General features: G+C 54.3%; 1 protein-coding gene across 1 annotated transcript in view; it reads right to left on the bottom strand.

Annotated features, from left to right (window-relative positions):
* LOC119098431 (apoptosis-stimulating of p53 protein 1) overlaps positions 1-13,746 on the bottom strand; it is a 192,630-nt gene that overhangs the window by 99,670 nt on the left and 79,214 nt on the right. The window contains exons 5-6 of the mRNA XM_037221350.1: positions 9,469-9,610; positions 787-897 (exon numbers count right to left, since the gene is read on the bottom strand). Coding sequence (XP_037077245.1) covers positions 787-897; positions 9,469-9,610 — 253 coding nt within the window. The remainder of the gene's footprint in view (positions 1-786; positions 898-9,468; positions 9,611-13,746) is intronic.

Consider the following 13,746-nt stretch of genomic DNA (forward strand, 5'->3'; position numbering starts at 1 on the left):
CGGCCCCGGTGCAGGCGGTACGCCCTCCGCCCAGCCGAGCGGGGGGCATGTGTCCGTGCACGGCTCGGAGCGAGTCCGGGCCCGCCCTGCCGCCGGCCCCCGCACCAAATACAGCCGGCGCCGACGTCAGCGGCCGCCGGCTGGCCAGACGGCTGGCCGTGGACGGGTGCGCCACTGCAGACTGGCAAACACAACGGCTGTTCAGGCAGGCCGGCTGGATGCAGGCTAGATAGTTGTCATGCTATAAACTGGAGTGACTTTGCTGGTTGGCAACAGCTGCATTTCCACTTAGTTTTCGATACTGGTGACGCAGAGGCCATCTGCATAATTCATAAACCAACCCTGAGAACCCATGCGATAAGCCCAGGCTGTGCTTGGCCAGCTGTTCTCTGGGTGCGCTTCTCATATCTGGAGAAGTGTTCGGGATTCGAGAGATGCCGTGCAGTGAAAGTGCTGCGGGTCAAGCACATTAAAACAGACAGCAGAGCGAAAACGCTGAACTTTTCCGTGGGCAGCTCTCAGTCTGCGCTGATAGAGACACACCGGCGTTACTTCGAAAACACATCAAGTTCGCCGGCGCAGTCGAGCGATGCTGGTGCCCAGAAAACTTCCCAGGTAGTTACGCCCTGAGCAAAGTGGTTTATCCATCTTCCATGCTAATTGGAGACCAGAGTCTGCGCTTCGCGGGGGTGCTGCGGTGCCGATTCCTCCCGCCCCAGCGCGTGGTCCCGCAGCCGGTACCGGCGGCCGTCCCGCCTCAGGGCGTCGGCTGCGGGAGTCCCTTACCTCTGACGTCCTGGGTCATGTCGTACCGCAGCACAAAGGTCACACGCTCGCCGGCCCGCTGCTGGTCCTGGATCAGCAGCAGCGGCCGTTCATCCAGGGCCAGGATCCGCTCTGCGGCAGAGGAGGCGGCGCTGGTCAGCCGAGACCGCTGCGCCGTGTGCAGTCACAATGGGCGGCGACAGTTCTGCCGGAATCGCTCCATCGTGCCGGCCCCACGTCCTTGACGCATTAATGAAGTAAGATCAAGCTCCGACCGCACTTTGAGAAGGTGATACACGAAGGGGAAAACATGAACATTACACGTGAAACAAATGCGCAACACGACAGTGCAGAAACCTGATTCGCTTGCCATTAGTACTCTGTCCTTTTGATAGTCATCTTGCCTGCTGTCAGTGCGCTTCTGTCTTCATTTTTTGTTCGCGGTTGACCGGCCGTCCCGCGACTGTCAGAACTAATGCGATCTGCTAATTAGATGATAAGTACCCCTACCTAGAGGAAAGATGCCTCCATCCAACTGGACCTCTTCCAGGAATGCGCATAACTAAAAGATTAGCAGTGCATGGCAGCGATGCCAGCAGATCGGAATCATGACGACATGTCCCGTAAATGACCCATTGCATTATCCAGCATTTTAGACTCCGATATCTGGCGATTTCTCATCGAGGGATTCATCCACTTCAAATAATCCCATGGTGTCTCTTTCTATACAAGCGAGGCCCCATGGGAGCGCGTGGAAGTCACGCAAAGGACAAAGGGCACATGTCCCTACAGCCCGACCACCCCATCCCAGTGACTGCAGGATCAGTACTACCATTCCAGTGGGTCGCCAGACTGGACGCGCCACTTCAGTGGGCTGGAGTGGATGCGCCGTTCTGGTGGGCGGCCACATTGGACACGCCAATCCTGCAGTCAGCATCCACGTCGTAAATTATAGTGACGTCATCAGAATCTACTGAATGCGGATCCAGTGCCACGTGCACGGTTTCTCAGGCTGGTACTGCGAGGAACGACCGCGCTGCACCAATGACCGGTCTACTGAGGGCAGGGCAATCTTTCTGCACCAATCACCACTCCTTTGAGGTCAATATCGCTGGGGACCAATAGCTCATTCAGCACTGATCACACCCAGACCCGCGTCAAAAGCAGGCCTCGCCGCTTCCCAGTAAGCCCACTGAATGCCAGCGCTGCAGGGCTCGAGACACGCTCCAGACGATCACCGCACCCCCCACGGTCTGCCCCGTGGCACCCTCCACGGTCTGCTCCGTGGCACCCTTCACAGTCTGCTCCGCGGCACCCTCCACGGTCTGCTCCGTAGCACCCTCCACGGTCTGCTCCGTGGCACCCTCCACGGTCTGCTCCGTGGCACCCTCCACGGTCTGCTCCAGGGTACCCTCCTTCGTGGAAGACGGACCCCCGCCGTTCACTGCCGGGAGGAGGACGAGCCGTCGGGGACCCGGACGCACGCACGACGCTGAAAGCCGGCGGCGGGCGCGGCTAACGGCGCAGCTGCGGCGGCGACCGGCGCGGTAATCCAGAGCTAACACGCCGCCGCCGTGTCAGGTTCTGGTGACGGAGCACGCCAAGGAGACTCAGGACCGGCTCCAGTCCCACGAGAAAATGCGCCTCACGTGCCCTTCGTGACGCTGCGGAGGGGCGGCGACCACTAACGCTGACGGTCTTGAGCAGAGACGTAATGCCAGCTGACAGGGTCCCCAGATACGGTAATGACCGACCGGAGCGTGAACTCAGCACGGAGAGTGCTGACCAGCGCAGGGGCGCCGGACTCTGTACAGGATTGAGAAAGCTTAGAGGCACCCTCAGTGGTTTCCTTCCATGCATCGCCGCGAGCCTCGCGTTAAATGTTTCCAGATGTTTGGAGAGGGACTTTGGTGGGCTCGAGACTCCCATGACGCTTTGGCTCCCACACCTGGGAGCTGTACTGTGTCTGTCGGCACGCGGGGCTTTCGTAAGCCGAGGCTTTGTTTTCAGAGCGCGAAGGAGACGCGCGAAGGGCGTCGGGCCGGGCCAGCTATTTGCAGCAAGGTAACGGCGGGCTAGCTTCGTGTAGCAAGGTAACTGTGGGTCATTTTCCCTCCACTGATAAGACTACAGCACACATGACACTGCTGGAACACTCACAACCAATAACACAAAGTCGATCGAGGATGCATGTTTGCTGCTATAATCCACTTGACATAATTCTGCTCTCGCATTTCAAACGCATGTAACAACATAGAGACCGCGGCCGAGACAAGTTCTGTGAAAGCGCAGGGGAGAAGCCATTTAGCCGATGACTTGACTGCGTGTTAATCGCGGTGCGCCACGGAAACAGCAACTCACAGTGATTCTGGCGTCATGATGAGACGCCTAGTCACGGATCAGAAATAATAGCGACGTCACATCCGCGCGACGCAGACAAATGAACCTGCGTCCTCGTTGTAGCCTCATGAGGTGCTTAAATACACGAAGCACATCAGTATGCCCACATTTAGCGAGATAACGTGACGAACGCCGCCGTGGCTCCGCTGATTCCGCTCGCGCCATTTCCCAGAATGTGAGATGGTGCACGCGTCGCCCAGGAGAGAGCTCGAGGAGCGCCGGCGCTCCAGCAGCGTGATGGCCCCTCGTTTGAGATCGCTGCTGTCGAGCTTATCTGGCAGCGGCAGGGGCTCGCCAGTAGCCAATAACATGGCCTGTCGGGACGCACAACGACAAACGACTGTTCGTAATCTTCCGTTATAGATGAGGGCGGTGCGTCTATTGCGTAAATCATCGCCAGATGGGCCTGTTTTCGCGGGAATGGCTGTGACGAACGGCAAGCAGCAATGGATGTTGGCATGACTTTCAATCACTGATCCTGTTTTCTGTCGCCTCCCCGAGTCTTGAGAACAGAACCGATTCAACTGGGTTCCTTGCACACTATTTTGATAGAAGAGTTTGTAGCTCGGTTCACAATTTTGCTCGCAAAAAAAAATCACACGAAAAAATCACTGTCTCTTACATGTCGGTAAAGGGTAGAACACGTGTTATCCTCATCGCAGGCGAAGCTTGATGGGATCAAAACCGGCTTTTGGCGATCAGTTAGCTAAACTGGCAAATATATTTATAACTCCAGTGCAATAGTCCGTCGATTTCGTGACCGGCATCGCCGTTGCACCACCGGAAATAACTCGTGTACTCCATCCCCATGACGCTCGACCATTTGCGCATCTTTGCGACCCCATGACTACGTGACCCCACCTCTGCCGCTTTAGGTCAAAGTGCTTTCATCCCCTATAGCCACCTGCAATTCGTCAACCTGGTATGTGTGCAGCAGGCCCGCTCGAGCCAGCCGTGTCAAACGCTCCACAGCCATTGCGCCTGGGAGAGGCTCCCGTGACCCGGTGACGGCGCCTGGGAGACGCTCCCGTGACCCGGTGACGGGCTGCGGCCGGCCGCGGCCGCAAGGAGGGGCTCCGTTCTCGCGGCCCGCGCCACCGGCTTCCTCCGCGGCGGCGGCCCCAGCGGCGCCGCGTCGGCATCGGTTCGACGGGCCGTAATGGAGCGGCCCAGACGGCATTAGCGGCGGGTCTCGTTAGGTCGCGAGGTGAAAATAACTCGCGGATTTAATGGAATCGTCGACATTATTATGAAAACTGGCGAGATAAATTGGCTCGTTAGCCTGCGCCGCCGCCCGATTCGGACAAACGACGCATTTAAGCCGGGAATGGGCTCGCCCTCGCCGCATCGCTCAGCCATTGTCGACGTGGACTCTCGGCCTCGCTCCCAGTATGGGCACGTCACCATAGGCCAGGGAGCCGACGAGCATGACGAAGTGGCCGTGTATTACGCCGGTGAATCTGGCCGGTCGAATGGAAGCCGTAATGAATGTTTACGGGCACAGTGATCATCAGCTGGCGACAGACAATAAGACGGCGTGCGAAGAGAGAGAGGACCGAGTGGCGTAACCAAACGAGTTGTGGCTGCCGCTTTCCCAGCCGATCCGTCATTTACGTCCACTTGGCTGTAATATCGGACAGAGCAGTGTAGCTGGGGCTATTTTCCAGACGATGTAGCTTACAGTCCGTCTGGAAAGTGTTGCAACTGATAAATCCCACTAGACGTGTAATCCTGTTAGGACGTTTCCAGAAAATCGTCGGCAGAACGATACGATTTGAAACTTCTAAGCGAGTTTAAACGTTTCCCAGGCAGCACAATCAAAATATGACGCATTTCCCGACAGACTGTCCATATACACTGCACAATCAAGAGGCGCCGGACGTATGATTCCACGGTGCACACCATTCTACATGAAGTAAATGTACGGACCATGTCTGTTGTCGTCTTGTTAGGACACCAAACGTGGCTCGCTTTGCCCCATCGCTCGAACAGTCCTTTTACCATTCCACGGTTCTCTAGATTCTTAAAGTGATCCAATCATAACGTAATCAATCACTCAGCCAGTTGAAGTCCGGTCCCAGGGGAGGAAGTCCAGTAAAGCCCGCCGCCCCCGCCAGCAGTGACCAGTAAGGAAGTCTCGCAAAGCCCGCCACCCCGGCCAGCAGTGACCAGTAAGGACGTCTCACAGAGCGCGGAGCCCCGGCCAGCAGTGAGCAGTAAGGACGTACCACAGAGCACGGAGCCCCGGCCAGCAGTGACCGCACGAGCCATCTGGGTCAGCACACCGTTGTCGGTGCGAGACCCGCTGCACTCGGCGCCGGCTGGCCGCTCGCTTACAGTCATGATTACCAGCAGTTCGGCGACCGCGGGGTGGCACCTATGGTGATCAGGGCCATGCTGAGGTCACCACTGGATGATCCCATGCAGAGGTGGCGGGAAAGGTCACGAGCCGCGGCCGAGCACGAGGATTCACCGATTGATGTTGTCGGGGATCCAGGCGTTAACAACTTCAGTCGGTGGGAGAATACGCAGGGTAAGGGAGCTTACTATCCTGAGTTTGGCGCAAGATAGGGGCTGATCGCGGGGGCGTGCGCAGGATTTCGCAGGGGACACAATTCAGAGCTTTTCACTGAACTTCAAGTTTCGCTCACTCGCAGCGCGGTATCACTGCGTGTTGTAAAGCAACATCGTCATTTCTCGATCTCCTTAACTTTGCGTGCCTATCTAGAATGTATAGCTGTCAACATTTAAACACGTACGTATCCATACACCCCATCAATTTGGTAAGGGAAAGACACATCCTATGTGTGTACTTGTTAGCTGATCATGTGGTGCGAAAGCAGGCCAGTGAGAGACAGACAAATCGCGCAACTACCATTATTTTCGCGAAGAGGTTACCCCTGGCAACGGCAGCGCCCACGTCATTACAAAAATCCTCAATTGACCACGGGCTAGGTCACAGCGGACGCATGAGCAGAGCTATCGCCCACCGCTGGAGCGGTCGTGCTGTCTCAGTGCGGCCGCGCCCCGGCCGCCGGGCAGTTCCGTCCGAGCGGCGGTGTCATTAGCGGCGGGCGAGGAGCAGAACGCTGCACCTGTCGGTCGCCATCGGCGGTACGTCACAACAGCCTGCGGCGGCACCCGCGCCGGCCGGAAGCCGCGCTATTGGCACCAGCCCGGACCAGGCGCGCGCGCAGGGCACGTACCAAGGGAGGGGGAGTCAGAGTCAGACATGCCCCGATCATTTGAGAGCCGGTCCTGTGACACGTGTTTGTGGGCTGCGTCATACACCATTCGTGCCGAAGAGTGTGCCGGGGTTTTCCTCTTGAGTACGCCACTGTTCCATGGGCCGCCGGGGTCACACGTGTGGTGACGCGGGGTGGGGCAAAGACGGCGCGTGCCGCCGCGGGGCAGCGGACACATTACGGGCCAGGTGTTTCGCTCCCTCTCGCCCCAGGTCACCGCGGTCCGCTCCCGTCATTCGCTGACAGTGCGGCCGAGTTTTTGCGTGTTTGTCAGAGCTGCCGCGGAAAGTCGAGTTCGAGAAAGTAAGTGTGGAGCAACAATTGTGGCTCCGTAATCACTCGTCACCGCGGGTGAGTGAATATAGTGGACATATGTAACTACTCGTCACCGCGGGTGAGTGAATATAGTGGACATATGTAACTACTGGTCACCGCGGGTGAGTGAATATAGTGGACATACGCACACATATTACGCAACATCTTTACTGGACGTGTTATTTTCTTTAATAACATTATTTAGGGTCTGTATGCCTGCAGGTATGTATGTCTGCCTGTCTGTGTCTATGTCACCCATGTCTGCCTGTCTGTCTATGTCTGTCTGCCTGCCTGTATGTCTGTATGAGAACGTGCGCACCATGTCACACGCGCTTGTTTTTCAGTAGAGGGCGCACACGAACCCACGTAAGACACAAAACACAAAAAAGTTGCGTGCTTCAACTGCCGCGAGGTCCGTTGGCAGTGGACGACCCCGGCCTGATGGCACGCACAGTCACGCGCGCCTGGTTCTAAGCGCGCTTCAGCGCCAATTCGAGGCAGGGCTCCGCCGAGAGGTCGGCATAATGAGGCTCACGTTGCCGTTGACGACCTGGACTGTCGGCCCAAGTGCTGCAGACTGGCCGCCCTGCCGTCGGCCCCCCCCCCCGGGTGGCGTCACCAGAGGGCGTGCCTCAGTCGGAGCGAGGCTACGGCGCGCGAGACGGGACCACGCTGTGCTGCCGTCCCCCCCCCCGCCCCCTCCCCATCCCAGGTCGAATGCCTCCATGGGCTCCGCTACAGGTACGAGAGGGACGGGAGAAATAAGTTCCGACAACTTTGCAGAATTAACGCTCCACCCAAGTCCTCAAATGGAAAGAAGACCATCAAGGTGTTTACGTACACCGAATTTGTTCCGGCTAAATATGTGACAGTTGCCACATGCTGCCCGATTGGTGTCTATTTCTTGTTTCCAGGTGCAGCCTGCACATCGTAACAGTTTTGCACGGTTTCCATTTTAACAAGCCAACCGTAGACAGGCACGGCCTAGCGATGCTTGCATTTCTCATTGATTTAATTCATAGCGTAAGGGTCCGAGACAAATCACAAACGAAGCTATTTTTCCGGTGTTCGGAATTGGCCGGCGCCGAATGGCTGTGTTTTGAGATCGTATTTCGTTGCTGGCTGTATGAAAAAATCATTAGGGAACTATTTCGATAATCCAACCCATCTAGATATCTCCGATGCGCCTTCCGCCCCCTCCGCAGCCTCACCGACCCCATCCTCGGCTCAGATCCGCGGCGGAGCCGTTTGATGTTTCGCGGCGTACGTCATCGGCACGCCGATAACTGGGACAGAGCCGCCGCGTGGCCGTGACTGCAGACCAGGGCAGGTCAGACCAGACCCCCTCCCCCTCGGCAGGGTCCGGGCGAGTCCGCTTCCCGAGTCGCACTAACGACCTGAGCGGGCTGGCAGCGGAGGGGTGGGGGGAGCGGAGACCAGCGGGACCTAGGCGAATGGTACCAGCTACATCATGAGACGGCTGCCCGGCCCAACATGCAGAATGCACCCAATGTCAAACGCCTTCGAGCACGGGGGCCGAACTGCCGGTAATTACATGGGTGACGACATAGCTGTAACCACGGCTCTGAGAGGGGGGGGGGGGCAATTAAGAGTTGGAAGGTCAATTTGGAACGTGGGGCGAACAACCTAACCTGAAATGACATCTAAATGGGAAAACGTGGAAAAGCATGCATTCTTCGGGCAAAACGTAAGGAGGCAAAATCCCATTTTATGAGAGAAAATACGGACGGGTCTCCCACCTGTCCTTTCCTCTCTCCAGTGGCCACACCCATGTGCGTCGAAACCGAAGGCCACTCAGGGGAAGCAAGTAGTTCAGGCATGCGTGTTCCAAACACCCTCCTCCCCTTCCACGACTCACACAAATGCCGTTCACCTAAAAAGCGATCTGTTTAGAGCCCCCTAAAGCGGAAAATCGCTGAGTCTCACTGTTGTCAGTCGGTGAGCGAAGACTTCCATGCTCAGTGCGCGGCATTACGAGGCTGCGCAGAACCTGCGACTCTTCTTAGGACACAGGCACATGTCATGCCCAGCGTGGGCTGTACAGGTGACATCGACTGTGTGCTCACAATGCATCGGTTGAATAAGATGGTGTTGCCCCCCCCCCCCCCCTCTCCGCCGATGCCAATTGCGCGTTCCACGAAACGAATTATGATTAGGTTTCTTTTGTCTTTGGCGATGCAACGGTTGCCAATATAACGATGACATTCGCTGTAGGGGCACATGTAACGGCGACATTCGCTGTAACGGCATGCAACGGCCGTAGGTAACGACGACATATACACATTTGCTCGAAGTTAAATCTCATTAAGGCTTTAGTCAACAAAACAAGCCAAGTCAAGTCATTTTTAGCCTCGACCACAAGTACTTGAGGTTGAAATTCACTTGAAGGTCTGCGTAGGTTCTGAGTTATCTTAAATATTCATTGGGAGATGCATTCGTTTTGCTGTTAGCTGTTACGATAAAGGCTAAAAAGTAAGATTGAAAAATGAACAAAGATGGGCAATTTCACCCGCAGAGATCACGGAATTTGAACCATGCAAGCTTCCAAAAAGCATTTTTAGCGTACTACAACTATAAGCTCACATGGCATAAGCTAATTTCATATCCACCTCTTCCATTAGGCCCAGAACAGTGCGGAAAGGTCACATAACGCGGATGGGTCGGCGGCGCGGCTGCCGGCAGGCGCTTGTTACGAAGCCTGATGAAAAGCTTGGCCACTTACCGCCGTCTCGAGTTTCCTGGATAAGAGTGCAGAACGGCTCGTCCGGATCACGGCAGCACTCGATGACGTCACGAGCGGTCGTCTCCGGTGTCAGGGGCACGCACTTGACCTCGCCCTCGTCGAGCAGAACTCGAACGATCGCCTGGCGGAGGAGGATGCCACTGACATCTAGTGGTCAAACACAGTACCATAGGTTTCGGGCCAGCCGCGATGGCTCGGAACACTGACGAGACGCCCGGAATGCGGCGAGCAGGGTCGTGTACCTGAGGTCTGTCCAATCTTCGCGCGCAACGGTGTGGTTGGATGGATAATGGAATTATTAGTTGAATCCACCAAAATATTGCCATCGCAAAAATATGAACAGGCACGCCTGCAAAGGAACAACACCCATGTATGTTCGGGGTTCCAAAAATAATTTGGACTTCCGAGGTCATTCTTGCGATCCTCCAACACACAGATAATTACAAACATACAATTATTCGGCTACTTTGCGTCCCCCCAGAGGTATGCTAGGTAACATACTGTGTTTGGACAATGACGAAATAGAAAAAGAAACAAGGAAAGGAATCAATCATATGCAGTGAGTGAGCCATCATGTTTGCGAATGGACCATCTTACTCAGCACGCTACATTGCACGTCATGAGCCCATGCCAACGGTGACGTCACCAGTTAAAGAACAGATCAGGAGAGCGTACGCGACCGAGAGCATCTATTGCAAATGCATGCGGTCTATGTGACAGCGCGGGGATAATATTTATCTCAATAATCTTGTGAGAAAAGTCCCGTACCGTTTTTCTCGTCTCTTCTCCAATGAGAAGTTCGATCCTAAGATTCAATGCCAAACAAAAGCGAAAACTTATCGTTTTTTCAAGAGCCTGCCTACGCTCGTAAACAGAAAGTCTTTGAATGTGCAGCTGTTATTACTCCATGATCTTCCCACCGATGTCAGGCCAGACATGACGAGCTTTTCTCACGACCGAATGTTGTGCTCCCATCGCTGCGTCTACTCCTATACGGCTGCTGAGTTCTTATCTCTCTGATCCCAGAAATGGTAAGCTATCGTACAAATATACACAAAACATCTTAAATGACGTTTGAACTTGCCGCCGATATTGCGTCTTCCATTGGCTGCTGGATCGATGGAGGCCACACCAGCCGTTTGCTCTCTAAAGTTTGTAAAACAAACACCAATGTTGAACATAGATACGTGGTTGCAGATGGTTGCATCACCGGCACCTTCAAAAACGCGTATCTTTCTTGAAAATGGCAGAAATGTTGCCCACCAAAACATGCATCATCTCAGCACGTGCGACTTAACTGCGACAAACTGTTTCCATTGACAGAACCAAAATAGATAATGCAATTATGCCATCATGTGAATATAAGCAATGTCAAGGGCCTGTTAAATTTTTCGCATTTCACTAGTGGCATATGCCTTGCGTATGAAGTATCCATATCGCAGGTTGGCACACATTCTCGCACAGCTTCGCTGTCTCTCTCTCCCCCCTCTCTGTTAACGTGGTTTCCGTATAATCATTCACCTAGACGCAGAAATTAAAACTTGATCACACCACGATTCTTTGCTGAGTCTGCGCTTGGCTTATTCCCTTTCACGCTGTCTCATTTCGATGAAACATGCTACGGTGTCATGCAGCTGATGTGCGTGCATTGAGCACAGATCAATCGCATGACTTGTCCCTGTTGACCGTGATGCAGAGATCATATATCGCAACATTTGTACCATCGTAATAAGTTTCTTTTCGTAAACGGATGGCATACGCAAGCTATAGCCCAGTGCCGTGTGTCCACTGCATCCCTGTAGATATACGTTTGTTTTGCGTCCACGTGAGAATGGAGAAGAATAATGAATAACGAAATGAATACGAATGAAAAAATACAACATTCATCTTAGTGCTTAAGCAAGAAGCTATCTCGACCCAGCGTTTACTTGCGTCAACCTGATGAAGTTCGTTTCAAATTCGCAGACTAGGCATTCACTTTTAAATTCGGTTACGCAAACAAGCCACTTGTTTACGACTTCGGAGAGTAGGGATCTATTGTGCAGATTTTTCTCATTAAAGAGCAGCAGACGAGGTCTTGTGCTGAGAATAGTCGACATCTCATATTCCACCAGGTACTAGCAAAAGAAAATCGTAACTGATCATCAGGATGTGTTATGGTAATGGTTAATGCTGATTGTAGTAAAGGAACACCCAACGTTGAATACTTAGCACACAGTCGTTTATTATGTTAACCATACGGCCTAATAATGTAAGCGGGCGGTATACACTGCTCTGCTCTAATGGCGCTGATGTTGGTTTCCCGTGTCGTTTCATTATCCGTATTTCTAGACATGCTCTAACATTGCGTACAATAAAAGGAGTTTAAAGTTAAGTTAATGGTATAGTTTATATAGATACATATACATACATATATATATATATATATATATATATATATATATATATACAGTATAGATTGGTTCATAGTTTAAAAAACAAGTTTATACACCTGTACGTCGTGCACCTTACGTTAACTAGGTATATTCAGATGTTTTTGAGCCGGTTTGCTTTTACGCCGCAGTCCTGTCAAGAAATCAGCATTGCATATATAACCAAATTCAAAGTTATTATAATCACGTTTTATCATCGTATTTCAGTGATGAAAAGCATAGGTAATTGCCGAGAGACTGGTACATTTTCCTAAAAACTGTTCCCACTGCATCTTCATGGGCACGCGCAAACGGGCACACACAATAAATTACACAAAGGCTTTCACGAACGCCAGAACGTCCGAGCAAGTATGGACAAGGTACACATGCGGACTTAGGTGCAGACTTCACAGTTGATGTGCAGCAGTTTGACGAACAAACGGTCAAAGCTGTGGCTGCTGGCTGCCTATATCGAAACACACTATGTGAGGGACGTAGCCGGATGGATGGCCTGAAAATGCTTATAAGCCTAACACAGATATCATGAGTTATTGGCACTTGTATGGTGCATAAACGGTGGCAAACGTCCCGCAGCTCGTAATCGACTTGCATGTGGCACTGGTGCCAAGGTCCATACCTAACACGTCAAAACAAGACACAATGTCCTCGCAAACATGTTCTGCTGTCATCGAAGTCCGACTGCTTAAGTCCAGACGACCGCTGGCCGGCCGCGGCCGAGACCTCAGGCTCGGCCTACGCGCCGCCGGTCCGTTCCAGGTCGGCTGCGTCCCGTTTGTCGGCCGACGCCGAGTCATCCGGCCCCCAGGCATTCACCCGATACCCGACCGAGATACAAATGATTTCCCGCGTACTTAGCATACCGTCGGCGGGCGACATCAGCCTCCATCCATTACAGGCGCGCCCGGCCGGTGCGCCCGCGCCAAAATCAATTAACACGGTCGCCGACTCTATCGGAATTCATCACCGGCACCGTCCGACTTTATAGTGAAGCGCGCGCGCGCGAGCACGAGGTCGGGACGTGGCGGAGCCTCGTGTGAAACGCCGGGCAGCGGTGGCCGGTGGCCGAGTCGCACATCGAGTCGTAGTGGACGTCGGATGCCGTGTCCGGTGCCTTGCCGCTCGGGGGTCAGCGCCGTGGCGATGTTTGGACGCAGGCCTAGCAGGCCGGTCCGTGTAAGAGAGGGGCTGTGCTCACAGCAGGACGGTCCGTGTAAGAGAGGGGCTGCGCTCACAGCAGGACGGTCCGTGTTAGAGAGGGGCTGCGCTCATAGCAGGCCGGTCCGTGTAAGAGAGGGGCTGTGCTCACAGCAAGTCGGTCCGTGTAAGAGAGGGGCTGCGCTCACAGCAGGACGGTCCGTGTAAGAGAGGGGCTGCGCTCACAGCAGGACGGCCAGTGTAAGAGAAGGGCTGTGCGCACAGCAGGGCGGTCCGTATAAGAGGGGGCTGCGCTCACAGCAGGACGGTCCGTGTAAGAGAGGGGCTGCGCTCACAGGAGGGCGGTCAGTGTAAGAGAGGAGCTGTGCTCACAGCAGGGCGGTCCGTGTTAGAGAGGGGCTGTGCTCACAGCAGGACGGTCCGTGTAAGAGAGGGGCTGTGCTCACGGCAGGGCGGTCAGTGTAAGAGAGGGGCTGTGCTCACAGCAGGGCGGTCAGTGTAAGAGAGAGGCTGTACTCACAGCAGGGCGGTCCGTGTTAGAGAGAGGCTGTGCTCACAGCAGGACGGTCAGTGTAAGAGAGGGGCTGCGCTCACGGCGGGGCGGTCAGTGTAAGAGAGGGGCTGTGTTCACAGCAGAGCGGTCAGTGTAAGAAAGAGGCTGTGCTCACAG

The sequence above is a fragment of the Pollicipes pollicipes genome, unplaced genomic scaffold (genome assembly GCF_011947565.3).
Source record: "Pollicipes pollicipes isolate AB1234 unplaced genomic scaffold, Ppol_2.1 Scaffold_2555;HRSCAF=2994_pilon_pilon_pilon, whole genome shotgun sequence".
Taxonomy (NCBI): domain Eukaryota; kingdom Metazoa; phylum Arthropoda; class Thecostraca; order Pollicipedomorpha; family Pollicipedidae; genus Pollicipes; species Pollicipes pollicipes.